Below are 18,370 nucleotides of genomic sequence, written 5' to 3'. Positions count from 1 at the left end.
TTAACGCAACCCCGTTTTCAATATATTTATTATTTGTATTTGTTTTGCTTTTATCAATAGTGCTTTCTACGCCTGTATTGGCAGTGATGTTTTGGTAAAAATTAAATTATTCTAAAATATTTATTTTCGTTTTGTAGCTAATTAATAATAAATATAATTGTGGCTATTACTTTCAAATAATTACAATTTTTTTTCTTTTAAATATCTTACTATGCTACTGAGTTGTTTTTTGTTTTTCTTTATAATTATTATCATGTTGTTGAACTTTATTTACATTTGTTGTTCATAATATATTCATTTATTATTATTGCTAACATATCATTGCTCTTGTTCACAGTTAAAAATACTAATTTAACTCTTGTTTTTTGGGATTTTTTTCTTTTCTTCTAAGGATATGTCAATTTTTTTAACTGGTATGAATTGAGTTATTAAGTTTTGTTTTTCGTTTGTTAAATATTATTCGTTTTGCTTGATGATTGTCTTAATAGACAGTGATTACTGATTACACTCATGAAGTGTAGTGTATTTCAAAAATGGGCATTTTTTTGTAACCACGCATTATATGATTTTCGAAATTTTAAATGTGTGTGTTATAGTTTTTGTTACTTTGTAACGGCTTAGTGCCTTTAGCATTTGCTAGATAAAAATTGTTATTAAATGTGCATACTATAGATTTTTGTATTTGAAAAAAAGAAACATGTTTTTAATAATTGCCATAGAAGTACGAACAAAATTGTTTTTTTTTTTTTAATTTATTTAAAAAAATTGGTTTTGATTATTTATAAATTAGTTTTGATTGATTTATTTTTTAAAACGTATGAATGTTTTAGCCTAGTACGCATCTGAAGCTAAACGGAATTTTCCATACAAAAAATTCGATAACGGAATATTGACGAAATTAAATTTGTTTTGTTTTTGCTTTAAAACTTATTTTCTGGTTTTTTTCTTGAATTTTTTCATTTGTGTTTTTATTATTTTTACTTTGCCATAAAACCCGATGGTATTTTTGTTAACATGTTCGCTGTTGACTTTGAAGACTTCAATTTTTTTTGTTTCGCTTCAGCTGCGTACTAGGCTTTTCAACAAAAAAAAAATGATTAAACAATTTATCTTTAACGTGAAAAAAATTTCAATATTTTTAATATTATGTATATTGTTTCAGAAAAAATCATATATACAAATTTCTATCTGACATATTTTGGCTCTCATTTTCCTATTTTTAATTTTTGAGAAAATCTAAAAATGCGGTTTTGATTTACTTTTCTTTGAATATTAAATATATAAAGTGAAATGAAAATCGGAAGCCCTTTTTACGAGCAGATTTCAAACTACTTGCAAAATTTTATATGTAGGTTGCTATTTTTGCAAGACGATACTCTGGTCATTTCATGTAAATCAATTTGAGTGAATTTTAAACCCTATAACCATACACATTTTAGAGAAAAGCAAATGCTTATTTAAAAAACTAAAACCGCTTTTTACTTTTGACAGAGTTGGAGAAAAATTTCGACAGATCCAATCTCTTTAAGTTGATCCCAATTTTTATATAGTTTTAAGAAAATGAATTTCAAAACCAAAAATGACAGATTTTTTAAAAGTTATCCTCGTCATTTCATTTGTTTTTATGACTTAATTGGCACAGTTAAATTTTTGGCACACACAATAATAAATCTAACAAAATTTAATACCTAACAGTTCCTGGATTACACCTTAATGACGATCATACAATAATCTCCATCCTATTTCCTTTTCTGCTAACTTTTGGTGGACCTTGTGAAAACTCCGACATACCACCATACTTGAATGTGAAAACGACAGTTTGTTGTCCGAAGTTAGCTTCAAATCTAAATGGAATTTTTATATAATACATATCTTAAAAATAAAAATATAAACAAATCAATTCTTACTCGGTACTTATGTGTATTTCTGGCGGCTTACTAGTTGCATTTTGTATTACAAGAAATAATTTTGTAACAATTTCTATGACATGACCGGTCTGAAAGACGAAATCACCTTTTTTTCTACCAAATTCGGACTGAAAATATTATAATTCAAAATTTCCGTTAAAAATTTCAAGTTATGTAAAAAAGTTATGTAATTTACATACAGCTTTTACATGAAAGACTGCAATGTCGTCTAAATATGGGCTTAATGACATGCGATATATTTCTGCGGCTGGTACACGATATTTTATTTGTAATGTTCTCTGATCCAAGAGCAATAATGATGATGTTGATAAAACTAATAAAATTGGCACAAACTAAAAAACAAGAAATGTTATTTTTTATTTTATATGATCATAAATAGAAGAGTTTGTTGATTATACCTTTCCACTTGAACGAGTTATTTTGTTAATGATATCCGCAAAAACCACATATTGGTCATTTGTTTCAACGCAAATCTTTTTCCATTGTAAATTATGGCGCAGTCTTACGTAGTCCCCAACGAAAGGATGTCCAACGCTGGAAAATATACAAAAATCGTTCTTTTAAATTTACAAAATCAACAAACAAACTAACAAATAAATTTAAGAAAAAGATTTTTATTTTATTTGAAAATTCGGAATTTGGAAAATTTTCAACGGTTATACGAAATTGCTGCCACAGGGAACTACGATAACTGGAGCTTTACATTGAAGACTTATTTAGAGCATGGAATTGCGTTCTTGGTACTAAAATTTTTATAACTTTATTTTACTCACCTTCTCGGGTACGACGCTTTTCGATCCTTAAATATTATACTCGCAGTAACTTTTTCTCTCATACGATTTCGTGATGTTTGATCAAATGAATTCCGATAGATAAAACATTTCCAACGATGATAAATTGCCCGTAAAATTCTTGAAGTTTCGACTAAAAATTTTGGCGCACTCGGCCATTCTGTAGAAAGCGGACTTAATGTATTTGGTGGAAGACGTAGCGGAAGTGTAAGAAGAAAATTTCGAATTTTCCATCTTCTATAGAATTGAAAAATAACTTCAACAGCCCATTCAACTTGTTTTCGATACTTGATAGCACGATATTCTTCTTTAGCCTATAAAAATAGAACAACAAAAAATAAATAGGTAATTGTTTTAATTAAACTAATTGAAGTATAAATAAATACAATATATTAGAGAAATAAAAAAGAAATAAAGAATAAGTGTGAAAAAATGTGCAATCTAGATAACAGCAAAATTAATGCATTTTCTCCATTCGCATACTTACTATTCTATATAAACTCCACAGATGCCTGCGGCCTGTGAACGGAATACCAAAGCGACACTCCTATATGCAAACAAATGCAAATAAAAAAGTTACATGCAAAAACCATGCAAAAAATGATATATCAAACAAATAAAAGATAAAATGCAAACACAAACCCTCCATGTTCTCCAGGCACTCGATATTACAATTTGGCTCTCTCTCATCCGCAAAAAGGTTTTTCTGCGCATGTGCATTCGATATGTTTTCTGTATCAGGATAGCTAAATCATCCATGCGTGCTTTTCTAAATTGTTCCAATTCAAAAACCTGTAAGTGTTTGACTTGCTTAATGATGTTTTTTTATGATTTGAAAATGAATGTGCTTACAGTTCGTGGGCTTCGAATAAAGACATTTTTTGTTCCAATTGTAAATTCTGCTGATGGCAAGGGCACATTACGTATAATCAAAGCAATACCTTCAACGGTATTGCCACTGTGGAAGTGTGGCCATGTTACACTGTTTAGCAGTTTATAGCGATTGAAAAATTTCCCATGAGATAGATGAAAACAGTGCCCTGTCCTACAGAGATTCACTAAAGGCATAAGGCTCATGTAACGCACTTGATGTTGTACTAAGGCTAGTTCGAATGTTCTTGGCTGCTTGGCCTCATTCGGCTTAATGCAGAATACATAATGAGTTCCGCGATTTTTGATTATAGCTATAAGGGTTTGTAATTGGGTGCGTAAATTGGCACTAAGGGTAGAGGGTTTCTTGGTTGAACGTTTTGGATTGCCTTTTGAATAAATGTGATCAAAATAATATGTTTTTGTGTTGATTTAAATGACTCACCTTCTGGGAAAAGGCTTTGTACTAAAGACATTTTGCTTTGGTATAGACCTGCGCTAATATTTTTGGGAAGCACATCTGAATTTTTTTCCAGAAACCGATGAACCGAATAGTTGACTACATTAGCGAAGTGTCTTATTCTGTAAAAACAAAAATTATAATGATGCAAAGATTTAAGAAAATCATAACAAAATCTTACTTAAAACTCATTGAAGTCATTGTTGGACCACTTGTTAGGAAATTTGGATGGCCAGCACAGCATTGTTGTATTCGAATTAAGAGTGCTTCATCTGTGCTTATGTGCGGTTCATTAATGAGACTTAAAATGCCATAGCATGGCTTATCGATGAGCTCGCATATTGATTCATTATCAAAAAAATCAATGCGAGACCATTCTAGGCCTTCTCTGACATAAATCTCTTGTTCTAGCCTAAGAACGTTGTATATAAAATTCTAAAAAAAAAATACAAGAACAGAATTGAATGAGTTTTATGTTAATTTAAGTATTAAGCTGGATCCACACTAGGTTGATCAACACGTTCAACATACGTTCCAAATCGACATAATGAATAATTAAACCTTTCCAAACTGGTTCAATTGATGTGTGGGCTCAGATATGTCCTAAATGCATCAGTTAGAATAATTTGGAAATTTTTAGCTGTTCAGTTTGTCGTTTTGGAACGTATGTTGAACGTGTTGATCAACCAAGTGTGGATCCAGCTTTAGATTAACACATACCTGGTGTATTTTCTCAGCACAGTAATTTATTGCGAATTGTTCAAAAGAATTGTTATCAAAAATTTCGAAACCGTAAAAGTCTAGTAAAGCTAAATTTTTTTCTCTTTGATTTGATTTCAATGAGTCATTAATTCTATTGACGAGCCAAGTAAAGAGTCGACTGTAAAGTGTTCGACATAATGTATTTCTGTACGCTGTTGCTTGTCGGGCATCAAGTTCGCAACCTTTATTTTAAATTAAAAAAGAAATAGGAATAAAATGAAAATGTAGAAAGTAGAGAAAGTGATGTAAAATACAAACCAGCATCTTCATGCATACAAGCAGCGCTAGCTCGCGTAAGGCAATGTAATAAAATTTGAGCATCTAGATTAAGTAACTGAGCCGTTTCCTGTAACTCTGTTTTAAGAAAATAGAAATTTTAATATACCTGAACTTGCATTTCAGAATTTGCTTTTCTTACCGTAATCATTGGAAACCTGACAGCCTTCTGTGCCGTCTATATTAGTAATTGGTACAAAGATAAAATTACCGAGTTTCAAAACAACCGCAATAATGCGAAACATCGACTGAATCTCATCTGCGTGTAAACCGAGAACTTCAAGAGATTTCTGTGGAATAAAAAGTGTAAATGTAAAATTTGAAACAACAATAAATAGCAAAATGTTGGGTTAATGCAGAGATGTTTACGAGTATTTCTAGGAAAAAGGCATATAGCTAATAAAAAGGGTTGTGACCGTATGAAACTTTCTATATTTAATTTCTTCAGTTTGATTTTGTATTAATACATTTGGAAAAAAGGTACATTTCAATACCACATAAGAAATTTTATAGTTTAGATGATAACGCTAAAAACTTAAGCATTTTTCTTACAAAAACCGAAAAATTTCGGAGCATGCTATTTTTGACTGTGTACATTTACTTAAAACACCATCTATTGAATAAGCAGAGTAGTAATTTCTAAACTTAAAAATGGAAATTATAAATACTATAAAAATATGGTGATGAGCGTAGGATAAAGATAGGCTCAAGTTTTTGATATTTCTAAAAGTTTGTTTCATATAAACATTCAAATGAATATTTAAACGCGATATCAATTTACATTAATTTCTAACTTGTTTAGTTCTATCGTCGATAGTCAAGATGTGGAATAGGAGCACAACACTCTTTTTACTGCTTCATCTTAAATTAAATTATCGACTCTTCCACTCCCCAGATACCGCACATCTTCCATCAAGACATTAACCCTTTCGGACCCAGCGTTACTCTCATGTAACATATTTTTAAAAATTCGTAAAAAATATTCCATTAAATATTTGTTTAGGTTTCGATGGCTCAAATGAAAGATAACGATGTCTAATTACTGGATTATTACAAAAATTTAGTCAAATATCATACCTTTATTTTTTTTTATCGAAAAAGGAACTGAATTTCACATTTTTTGTTTTTTTTTTTTTTGCAAAAAAATTTTTTTTTATATATGCTCATAATTTTGAAAAAAAGATATAAAAAAAGTTAATCCAGAAAGTGTTTTGCTTTTTGGCTTAGAAAAAGGAGCATATATTATTGTTCTATAAAAAGTTATTTTCTCAGTTGTCCGACTTTTTTTGGTGGTCATAGGCAGTGTATTTTAATTACATGTAGCATGAGAGTAACAGATTAGTTTTGCTATTTTTTATTTTGGAAAATAACTTTTTGCTATTCATATTTCTTAGTTGTGATGTTTTTGATACGATAATACTGAAAAAACATTTTTTACTATTGATTTTCATAGCTTGGGTTCGAAAGGGTTAAGTACCACTTACTTTAAATTTGGATTAGGGGGTTTTGAACTTTGTTCTGAAACCACAACAACGAAAGAAGAAAGCCTTATTTGCAATTGCCAATAAATTAATTGCTACAATAAATTTATTAGCGCAACATTTTAAACGATTAAGTAAATTTCTAAAGCCATTTAGTAAGTTACTAAGTTAAAAATCCGTATGCTTTTTGTCTTAGTAACTTACTAAAATGGCTTAATTAAATTTATATAAACGTTTAAAATTTTGCGCCATTGATTGTATGGTTCCACAGTGGCGGACGTAAACGTTTGCTGGAATGTGAGATTGCTTAGCATTTTTAATATTAAGGTCTTATTCTTTTAATCGGCTTGCAAAAGTAAAGAGTCATTTGAAGAAAAAATTGTTCTATATTTGATAATTTGTTTATTTCGTCGTCGCGACGTTTTGGGTGTGGTTACACGCTTCTTCAGGACTCTAAGAAAAAAATGTTCGAAAAATGCTAATATGTATAAAATTAATACTAATCTTTAACTTTTATCTTAATAGCTTTCTGATTATTTTCAACCGATTTCTTTTTCTCGTTTCGTTTCAATATTTCAAAATTCAATTAAAAATGTCTTGAAAAATCGTGTATTTTATCATAATTTATTACGGTTAAACCGTGTAAAATAGAAATTTAAGGGAAAGGGACCTATAGTGACAAAACTTAATGATAAAACGTGTTACACCTGCGATAAACTGCTGGTAACTAAGCCACGGTATACGATTTTACTTTCCATATTTCGGGTCATACTAAGTTAATTTCAAACCGACTCTTTTACCAAGTCGTATATGTTTTAAGCGCTATTTGTCTTAAAATAGTTTGACAGAATTATAAAAGCCAACAATTTTGAAAAACTTCATTCAAAGGACAGAATTTAAAAAAAAAAAAATCATGTGTGCAATTCACACGTGGTAGAAGTGAAACCTTAAAAAATCATTTTTCTTCAAAAAAAAAATCGAAAAAGTCTACCTTTTTTTATTCTACCACCTTTAAATCCACCCACCTATAATAAATTTTATATCACCCAAAAGCTTATTGTTTCAGCTCAAAATATTTATATCGACCATGTCTATACAACATCTACAAAAAAAGCTAGAATTTTTTGAACCCAATCAATTTTTTCATCAAAAAAGTACAAAAATCAATCTTTTTTCTCCCATTTAATCTATTTTTTTAAATGACAACCTATGATAAAATATTATTTGAAAGCTTATTTCACTTTTTATATGACGTATCAGTCATATTTCTACCATGCCTACAAAAAAAGTAAGATTTTTTTAAATCCAACCATGTCGATATTTCAAACTGAGATAACTGTACTTCCTACACTGGTGGCTGGTCATCGGCAACAGATCTCCACAGGTGTTTAGAGGTATTATTAAATTTTTTTGAATTTAAGATTGTGTAACTTGTAGAGCACCTACCGTTATGTGTGATATATCAAATAAAAGGTTATGTTATCAGCATGCGTATTAAAGTTTAATCAAATTTGAGTGTGCACTAGATCAAAAGATATAACGTGTGTAGAAAAAGAACATCTTTGTACCGTTATCTCAGAATTTTGAATATGAAATTAATTGAAATTTTGTACAATTATAGTTTATTTAATTACCTATCTACAGTACAAATTTCATTCATCTATCTATTAAAACAAAAAAGTTATAACAAGTTGAAGTCGTGTCGCGTTTTCGTTTCATCTTGTTTCAAATCACTACGATACTAAAGAAGTTTTCACTTCAAAAAAAAATCTTCAAAACTAGATTTTTGAAAATTATATTTTTGACCAGCTTACAAGATCTTAATTATAGAAAAATACTTAAATGAAAATTACCTTTGTATAGTGAAAATTACTACGATCCTCTTCGATGGCTGTTGTGTTCTTCAAAATCTCATATTTCTCAACATTTCGATAGAGTTTAAGTGATTCTAGAAAGTATGACATTGTATTAAATTCAAAATAAATTTATTTGATTGCAAATTATGTACTTAAAAACTGCACATCAGCACCCAATAACAATTGATAAAATATATGAAAATTCCTTTCTCCAGGATTTAAATGTGTAACGCGGGTCTGAAAATATTAAAAAATGAAATAGCCCATTATTATGTTTTCTTAGTACAAAAAGGATAAAAATAATTTCACAAACCTTCTCCAACATGTCTATGATTGCATTTTTTTTTTTTAATAAATAAACAAACAAATTTGATTATTAATCATAACATGGGTTTCATTAAATTTTTTGTATACAAAAATTCCTCATAAAAAAAAGTTCCCCGAGCGTGTGTTGAATGATAAGAAGACAATGATAATGCTTTCTTTTATAAATAGCTTAAAGATCAACAGAATTTTCTCAGTTAATCTCAAAGCTTGGTCATGGCTAAACAGAATACAGCATTAATAAATATAGTTAGCTTTCTTTTCGCGGCGTGTTGCGTAGGTTAAAAAAAAGTATTTCCGGTCAAAATATTTGATTCAGTATATTTTTTTTTACTTAGATATGCTTTTGTTGCGGAAATTGTGATATTCCACCTGATCAGCAGCAACCAGGTGTGGATGATTTTATTGAAAACATATCAGCGCATTACAAAAATGAAATCCGAATTATTGAAGCCCAGCTTGCGCAAATGGAATTTGCATTTCAAAAGGAACTTACCGTTGTAGCATATAACCAAGAGTTGGCCGCCAAAACTACTAGACAACTTGAATCCCGCATGAGAAGTACAGCAACTCTCAACTTCAAGGCCAAATTATGTGTTCAGCATTTTATGACTAATGTCACACTGGAGAATGTGAATATGCAAACAAAATTGCGTACATGTGTAGATACTGCAAAAACAAATTCAAAAACTGTTGCCGAAAATGCAAGGAATCAAATAAGAAATTCCAGAACTCAGTTGCAAGAGCTTCTAAATACAGACATGACGTTATGTCGGAAGAATAATGCAAACAATGTGCAGAAATTAACTGAGTGCGCTAGAGAAAAGGTAGGGTAATATTTATTTTGAAGAAAAAAACGGAACATATTGATTTTCTTCTTTTTTTTTAAGTTAAAAGTTCGTGAGCTTAATGTTCAGAATATGCTAAAAGCAGCTGGAAGAGATATTGAAGGTTGCATGTGCAAAGTCGACATAGCAGCATTAACCGCGCAAGAATGTTCATTTCTTGTTATTCTGGAAGTTTATACGCTCTTATCGGAACAAGTTACAAATATAAACACGTGTATCGGTGAAAGACTGTTGGAAATAAAGTAAAATAAGTTAAATTTGCAATTTTGTCTGGATTTTTGAATACTAGGGTGTGTGATATTCACCTTTCCGAATAATATATTCTTCGATTATTTTCTATAATTATTTCTAAATCAAACAAAATAAATAAACACAACACGGAAGACAAAGAGACTGGACTGGACAAAGAGTTATGAAGCGATGAATCCATGTTCGAGGTATTTGCACAAAATGGGTAGTTTTCGTGTTGCAGCGATGAACAAAAGATGCTATTTGACTGAACGAGGGCAAGGTGAATAGTTATGGGCTTGACATAATCTACATAATCTTCATGGACTTGACACACTTGGTCCAGCGTTTATCGCACTGTAGAATTGAATTCCCGAAATTGAGTCTGGAAGGCTTTCAAAATGTTCTTTTGCGACCCGTTCCACAATTTTTGTATGTCTGGTGGTGACAGTTTAGGAGAATTAGAGGGATGTGTAGTAGGGTGTGTCAAAGTGCTCAACTATGGAATTTTCAAATGTAATAGCTTTTAAAAGTTGCATTGCTTAGCAAAATTAAATTCTGCATTTAAAATTTTCATTTTTATTAATATCTTTGGCTCCCTCAAAATATAGGAAGAAATCGAAGAAATTTGGATGTTTAGAGATTTTTCAAATATATGCTTATTTTTAATTGCACCGTTTGGATACAAAAAAAAATATATTAAATATTTGTAGGCTTTCTCGTGAAAGATAATTCAAAGAAAAACTTTTAAGCTTATCTTTGTTGAAATTGAACACTTACTAAAGAAACTGCGAAATAATAAGAGTAGAAAAAAAAAAACAATTTTTCCATATAAAATCGTTTTTTTCTTAACAACTTCAACCGATTTGACCGAGCCAAAGACGAACGATATTATAATTTTTTTTACATATTATTAAACCTTAGACCGTAATAAAACTTTTGACTACTATTACATTGCATAATTAGAGTACCTACTTTTTTTCCGCCATACCAAAGTGACACACCCTAATATATATAGTTTTAAACCAAAGTCTCGTCCATTGGTACAAATTGTCATATGAGCCATTTATGATATTTAACCCTAAGTGCTGATTAGATTTTTATAAATGTGTCAGACCGAGACCGTTTCCTTGGTATAGTTTCCACCGTCAAACATGAGGTTAATGTAATAGTCTTGGGTTTTTTTCTTAATGTGAAGTGGTAAACTTGACTCGAGTCATTAGAAGAATGAAAAGGGAGGCGTATAAGACGATATTGTAGAAAAACTCTTTTATCTCTGGACTAAGATTGGTTGACAAAGGATTCTTATTCCAGCAGGATAATTACCTTAAACACAGTTCCAAGTTATGGCACGATCACCTCAAACAGAGAGCAAACCAAACATTTGGCTGCAGTGAGTTTTAGCTTATAACATATAACATCAAAGCTAAAACTCATTTCTATCGTTGATTTCAGAAGAAAAAAAAAAATACCGAATCAGGGTTCAAATATTGTACAACTGGCTTTAGCTCTACCACACTTTTACCTCTACCCACCCCTCTCCCATATACTATTCTGGTGTCTAACACTTTAAAAACAAGGGCAACTAAAGCATGTGTTAGGACCCTGTTGTTTTATTTTATATTTGTCAGACGTACTAAAAGGATATTATCATATTTAAAAAACATACTGAATGCCAAATCTCGGAAAGCGAATTCGTAAAATATTATATTCAAATGCACTCGATAATTAATAAATTAACGTACTAATTTATTTATGTAATAATTCTACTTACAATGTGTTATGTGAATTCCTATAGGATCGCCTTTGAAATCAATTTCGATATCAAAAAATTTTCCCTAAAATGAAAAAAAAAAAAGAAATGAAGTTAGCAATTATAAATTTTTCCTATAAAAATATTTCTCACACTTACATATCTACTCGAATTGTTATTTTTTAAAGTTGTTGCATTGCCCATAGCTTCTAAGAAAACATCAGCGCACGTAACACATTCCCTCATTCTTGGATTTCTACAATGCATCAATATGTTTGTTGTTGAAACATTTCTGTTTGATTTTAAATTTTCTCCATACATTTGATTAAGCCGATGAGCATCAAAAAGAGAAATTCTCGATGAACTAATTGCCGATCCCGGAATAATATCTCGACTTGTCGAACTTTCATTTGAATGTTGCCGTATCAAACTCGAACAGCTTCCTCTCATTTTGACATCAGCTTTCATTTTGTAAGAAATCGTACTAGCACTGCTACTGCATGCTTTTTCATCAACTTCAAAACTACGTTGTCGGGTGCATTTATTGTGACCACACTGTCGACAACCAGTTGCTGTTGTACTAGGAGTGCTGTATGGTGATCCTTTGAATGCAACATTATATGAAGTTGAATCACCACAACTTGGCCCAGAATTTAGTTTTCCCATCGATACATTTGTCGAGGCATCACACAAGATTTTATCGGATTTTTGGCGACTCAGTGATACATCATTGTAGTTGTGTTTGAAACAGGATTTCGTTGGCACCGTTGTTGATATAATCGAAGTTCGCTCATGGCGATGGGGGAGAAGTTCGTCAAAATTTTCTGTACTCTTATGATGGGAAAAATCAAAATCAACAACTTTTTCGCGTATGTTTCTCTGAGAAGGAAGTAAGTCATACAAATAAAAATGTCTTTTGTCAAAAAAATTAAATTACTCTAGATGAACGATCACTACTTTCAGCTCGAACTCTTAACAAAGACTCTTGTGTTCCGGTTGACATGTGCTGGGTGGCTGTCGACGATTGTTTCTTTGGAGTGGAGAGTCGTGAATTCGGACACGCAACATAACTTCCTGAACAACTACTGGAAGTTCGACGTCTTGATGTAGCCAACGGACATTTGAGTTTGCTCCTTTGAGCATCTTGAATGTGAGTGAGAAAGTTGACAACCATTTTAAATGATTCAGTTTTTCCTGCACCACTTTCACCTATAACGATTTTGTTTTATTTTAATTTTTGTATATAAATATTAGCAAGTGAAATTCTTTACCTAATAGTATAATGCATTGATCTTCACTTTGATCCTTTAAGGACTGGTAAGCTAAATTTGCAAGGCCATAGCTGAAAAGGTTTAAATAAATCGAATTATTTTTGTACAAATATTGTAAAAGAATATTTTGCTAGATAAGGCACGAGTGATTGATGGTTTTATGCTTTTTTAGGCTTATCATCACAGACAAAAACAAAAAGAAACTATGAGTCACACCAAGACTTTGTGTACATTTGGAAAACAACACAAAAAATTTCCCACTATCAAATTTTACTGGTCGGATTCCAAGACATTTCCCTCCTGGACTGAGTCTGATCCAAAATTTACAAACAATAGCGTAAGTAATACTTGAAACAACCAAAACTCATCTGTGGAGGTATAAACCTTTCAGAGCTAATTTCGTTTGCCGAAATGGAAAATCTTTTGTTAAATATATTCGGATTCGTAAGTTGTCTCAATTCTTAATCAAGGTCTAACATTTTTGTGATCTCACCGGAAGGGAGCTTTCCATTATTCTCTTTTGTTTTCACAGCCCAATGGGCGGCATTAAAAAATAAAGTGTGTATGAATATATTGTAAGACTAGTCGCGCAGTATTTATTTGTTTGTTTGTTGAGTTTTATTTAGCAACTTGTGCCATTAATGGAAAATATTTACAATTTTACAAATTTTCTTAAAGTAAGTTACATTTTTGCTCTTTTTAGCACTTGCTGTATTTAACCTCTTGCTGTTCGTACACATTGAATTCTTAAATCATTGTTGTTTCTTAGATTGTGTTCAGAGATTTTCCCGCAAATATTTTGGGCATATACCATTTTTGATTTTATAAACAAATAGCATAGCGCACATAAATAGTCTTTGGTTAATGTTGAGCCAGTTCAAGGCCTCAACCATAAATGATATTGGCGTGTATCTATTGCACTTTAAGATTATTCGCATTGCTTTATTTTGGAGCACTTGAAGTCTATTTTTTTGATATTGATGGCATAAAAAAAGTAAGCTACCACAATATTCAAAATGTGGTTTCAGAACAACATTATACACTCTTACCGCACAATTCATTGTTATGTTTTGTCTAATTTTACGGAGAACTCCAACTTTCTTCGATATCTTTTTACACAAATACTCTGTATGTTCTTTTAAAGTTAACTTGTTGTCAATAATAACACATAATAAGTAGCTCACATTGTAGCATCTAACCTTGCTTCGTAAAGTAAAGTCAACGGAAATTGCTGATCTCTAAGAAAGGAGCCTTACATTGTTTGAGCTTTAGCAAATAAGCAATTATCTCGAAAGAAAAAAAAATTTAATGCAGCATTACTTAGAAATGTCCCCACTTTCCTAATACATCATTAATGAATTCGATACTTGATTTCACAAAGTAAATATCTATTTTTAAATAAAATGTACGACAGGGTCGCATAAAATTTAAAAAATACATAAAATTCGTAAAATTAAATTATCTTCTGAAACCAGTAGTTAATTAAAATTATTTTAAGATGCATTTGAAGAGAAGAAAATTTCAAAATCGTTAGATCCGTTTTTTTTTTAATTCATTTTTTCATATTATTGGTATTCTATTTTGTAGCACTTAATAACCAACACCTTAAATCAAAATTTCAAAAGATATCATAAAAGACAATTATGTTGTTTTATAAATTTTTAATTTAAAAATAATCAAATTTTGTTTTTAAATCCAAAAATTAATTTTTTAATAATATGAATAGAAATTATGGGGCACAGACAAATTTTAAGTTGTTCTTAAGAAAAACTAGAGTTTATCCTATTTGAATTACATTGGATAGACTCGAGGTTAATGTCGTTTTCTATTGACTTTTGAGATTTTTGTGTAAAAATCTCAGATTTTCCACTGCAAATAGAATATGAAATCTAGTTTTGTAATTGTGTGCGAAATCTGTGCGTATAAAAAAAATAAAACAACAACAAATGTTCAGACAAATGTCAAACAGAGGTGTGTGTGTGAAAGTGCGTGTGTTTGTATGCGTGAATCTTGATAAAAATCCAGAATCAGATTCTTGAATCTCAGATTCATTTTTTTGTCATTTTTTTGAATCTCAAGACGCAAATAGATCATGAAATCTGAGATTTGTCCACTATTTCCCCTCTTCACCCCCCCTTTCAGCTGTCAAATTCACAAATCTCATTCTGAGATTCGTCAATAGAAAACGACATAAGTTAAACCAGAGTTTAAAATGAACTACGAATACTATACAAAATTTCATTGAAATTGAATAAATTTATTTAGGAGAAAATTAGATTTGAAAAAAAAAATGCAGGTAATAATGATTTTTGAAAAATGTCATCTTGTTCGATAGATAGGAATAAAAGTTTTTTTTTATATTGACCTTTAATCTTCTGAATGTCTAACTGACGATTGAAAAATCAGGGCTAAGTCCATAAAATATAAATAAAAAATAATGAAAACCTTAGAACATAGATTAGGTCAAAAACAAAAACATAGATCAGGGGCGAAATCAGCTAAGGCGATAGTTGATAATTGAAAACCAAAATCGAAGATTTTTGGAGTAAAATTATCGTTTTTTGACTTTCAACAATCGACTATCGCGTAAGCCGATTTCGCCCCAAGTCAGAGTACAAAAATAAATAAAAAAAATCAAAGAAAGAAGTGACATCAGACGGACTATTATCATATCAAGGGCACTGCGGTGGTTTGGTTCAGTGTGGCCTTAACCCTCCCAAACATGGAAATCCGCGGCTGTAACAAGTATGTATTTCATAAAAAACTAAAACAGGACAGGAGACTCAAGAAAATAAGGAATAAATACCTACATATTTCGGAATGAAAAGGAACATATATGTATACGTTGTAATTTTGGGTAAATACAGAGGTACATTTATATAATTATTATAATTTTCAAAATTTAACAAAAAATATTAGCCGTTTTTTATTGGTACTCAGTATTTTACTGAGTAAACATTTTATGCTGTAAACAACATCTAGTGATTACTTTTATTTATTTACAAATAATCCTTAATGTTGAAGGGTCAAAAATGTATAAGTTTAGAAAAAAATTTTCTCTGTAAACCAATAAATAAAAAACTTTTGTCTATCCTTAGCAATTATTTGTTGTTGTTTCCCTTTTGCAAAATTTAACCGAGCTTAGTACTGAGTTACCAATAAAACACGGCTAATAATAACAATAAGTATAACAAACTTACATATGCGGAGGCAATTGAAAAATGCCTTTACTCCCGTAAGCTCGAATTATTTCTGAAGTGTGCTCCGATATGTGGCGGTATGGGTTGACAGCAACAACTGATGTCCCGATGTAAGTCTATTTCGGACAAAATATAAAATTAATAAAAAAATGAATAGTGCATTACAAACAAATCCACTTACGTATATGTGATCTCTTTTATAACGTTGATGAATATTGTTGATAAAACTATCTTCAGATAAATTCTCTAACAGCACCGAATCCCAAGTTCCAATTTCTTGTTCCATTTCGATGGTTAAATGTTGTTTTTTTCAACCAACAGAAACAACAAACAGAAAAATCCAACAAACAAAAAAAAAGTATACACTGCAGATTGGTAGTTTGTTATTTTGTATACAAATTCACGCAAAAAAACCTCAGCACAATTAAGAACTCTCAGCTTTTATTTTTTTTTAAGTGGAACACAGACTTATCAGTGATTTATCTCATTCGTGCTTTTCTCATTAGTTGCTAGTTTACATTGCAAATTATCGATTTACACGCAAAATTATGTGGAACAGAATCGAGACATGAAAGATCTTTTTTATTGAATACAAATTCATTTAATCAAATGATTTTCGAGTTTATTTAAATGAATTTTAAATTAGAATAATGATAAAAAATGATTTTTTGTTCCGAAATTGATTTAATATTTTTTGCAATCAAAAAGAACACAAGATAATTTATTTATTTTCTCAGCGAAAGGATGAGTTGTAGAAGGAAAAAAAAACAACAAGTGATAAACTAGATTATAATGGATATTTTATTAGAGTTTTTTTTCGATTATTTAATGGAAAACATTTTCTCCTACTTAATTTTTATTTATTAAAAAGTAATTTAAAACTAATTGGGTAAACACAGAGAAATTTTAGCAAAACTTTGCAATTTAAAAATTTTCACGGATGACATTTCGCCATATTTTTCTTGGGCCCTGTCAATCATCCGTCAAGGGATGAAGAAAGCGTTCAGTGAAATTTAGGCCAGTTCTGTTAGGCGAGTTCATGTAGGTGAAGGTTCAGAAAACATAGAATAACGCAAGACTTGTCTTTTTTCATTTATTAATCGGAGTATTCGGAGTACGAACAGAAATATCCGGTGAAATTATGTACGTATAAGAGGAACTTTCTTTTTACTGAAAAACAGGCACTCGGGAAAAATGCAGAGAAAGCAGGTATAACCAAAATAAAGGGGCAGTAGTTGTTCAAATATTTAGTCCGTGGTTCCCCAACTTACACAACAGCTTCTATAAATTGATATCTGGCAGGCATTACCTACTTTTCATAGAGCTTGTATCGAAGAAAGCTTGTTTTTCGGATAAGCTTCGGTTAATGAACTTATAGAAGCTTTACAAAAATTACTAAGTTTTTTATTTGGTTTTGAAATTTTCCATGCCCAACAACCTTACAAAAGTTTAAAAGAAGCTGAAATGAAGCTTAGGTTAGGTTAGGTAGAAATGGCTGTCAGGAAAACAACTGACACACTTAGACCATTTATTGGTCCGTTGTGATACCATGATTTTGTGAGGGAATTCCTCACTAATTAAACCAGTTGGAGCTTTTAATAAAGCGGTGAAGGTTGAAGATGTCAGTATTGATTAGCTCACTGGTATCTTCTAAGAAATATTTTTCCAGGTATTTTTTACGTCTACTGGAAAGGGCAAATGAAGCTTATTCAGTAATACCTTTACCGAAGCTGAAATGTTGCTTGCGTCAGCAACTTTTATCTTCTGCTGAGGTTTAGCACTGGTTCAAGGTTAAAATTGCCAAACACATGATTTAATCAAAGTTGAACTACAGCTTATCCGTCGAAATCGTCAAGTTATATTCCTGAACTAAGGTTAAAACTATGTTTCCACCTACCCTAAATCCGAGATTTAGCTAAGTAGATTTAGAATAAATCTCGAGATTTATTCTAAATCTCTGATTGAAAGTAGGTGAAAATCTTGAATTTAGGGTAGGTGAACCTAAATCCGATGTTAAGCGAAGTGGATTTAGAATAAATCTCGAGATTTGTTCTAAATCCACTTAGCCAAATCTCGGATTTAGGGTAGGTGGAAACGTAGTATAAACCACGTTTCTCAAACTTCCCATAAGGGCCAGTTGAGCAAACGTGGGTCAGCCTCGGTTCAGGGATTTAATTCTCCGATTTCGGCGGATAAGCTGTGGATCAAGTTTGGTTCAAGCATATGTTTGGTTCAAGCATATGTACATATTTTAACATAAATTGACCTTGAACCAGTACCACGGATTTAATATTTGGATAACTGACCCTTATGCCCGTGACA

At 30.9% G+C, this 18,370-nt stretch overlaps 2 protein-coding genes across 3 annotated transcripts; one reads left to right on the top strand and one right to left on the bottom strand.

Annotated features, from left to right (window-relative positions):
* Positions 1-1,523: 1,523 nt before the first annotated feature.
* Positions 1,524-17,012, bottom strand: LOC129913904 (unconventional myosin-Ib). 2 transcript variants are annotated; one of them, XM_055992874.1, is made up of 22 exons: positions 16,230-17,012; positions 16,049-16,164; positions 12,849-12,919; positions 12,515-12,786; positions 11,737-12,456; positions 11,599-11,662; positions 8,738-8,751; positions 8,577-8,661; positions 8,422-8,516; positions 5,230-5,377; positions 5,070-5,165; positions 4,770-4,993; positions 4,231-4,484; positions 4,035-4,171; positions 3,572-3,978; positions 3,362-3,511; positions 3,207-3,266; positions 2,702-3,033; positions 2,327-2,462; positions 2,108-2,260; positions 1,908-2,035; positions 1,524-1,844 (listed from the first exon to the last, which is right to left on the bottom strand). In XM_055992874.1, exons 1-22 carry the CDS (start codon positions 16,332-16,334, stop codon positions 1,721-1,723), a joined length of 3,891 nt encoding a protein of 1,296 aa, XP_055848849.1. In that variant the 5' UTR covers positions 16,335-17,012; the 3' UTR covers positions 1,524-1,720. The 2 variants fall into 2 exon arrangements, with proteins under 2 accessions (XP_055848849.1, XP_055848851.1); XM_055992876.1 differs by lacking the exon at positions 3,207-3,266.
* On the top strand, positions 8,864-9,856 carry LOC129913905 (uncharacterized). The gene is made up of 3 exons (XM_055992877.1): positions 8,864-9,024; positions 9,087-9,575; positions 9,639-9,856. Exons 1-3 carry the CDS (start codon positions 8,965-8,967, stop codon positions 9,840-9,842), a joined length of 753 nt encoding a protein of 250 aa, XP_055848852.1. The 5' UTR covers positions 8,864-8,964; the 3' UTR covers positions 9,843-9,856.
* Positions 17,013-18,370: the final 1,358 nt, after the last annotated feature.

The sequence above is a fragment of the Episyrphus balteatus genome, chromosome 3, assembly GCF_945859705.1.
Source record: "Episyrphus balteatus chromosome 3, idEpiBalt1.1, whole genome shotgun sequence".
NCBI classification, from domain to species: domain Eukaryota; kingdom Metazoa; phylum Arthropoda; class Insecta; order Diptera; family Syrphidae; genus Episyrphus; species Episyrphus balteatus.
Note: the sequence above shows the minus strand (reverse complement) of the source record. Positions and strands in the feature narration are given on the sequence as shown.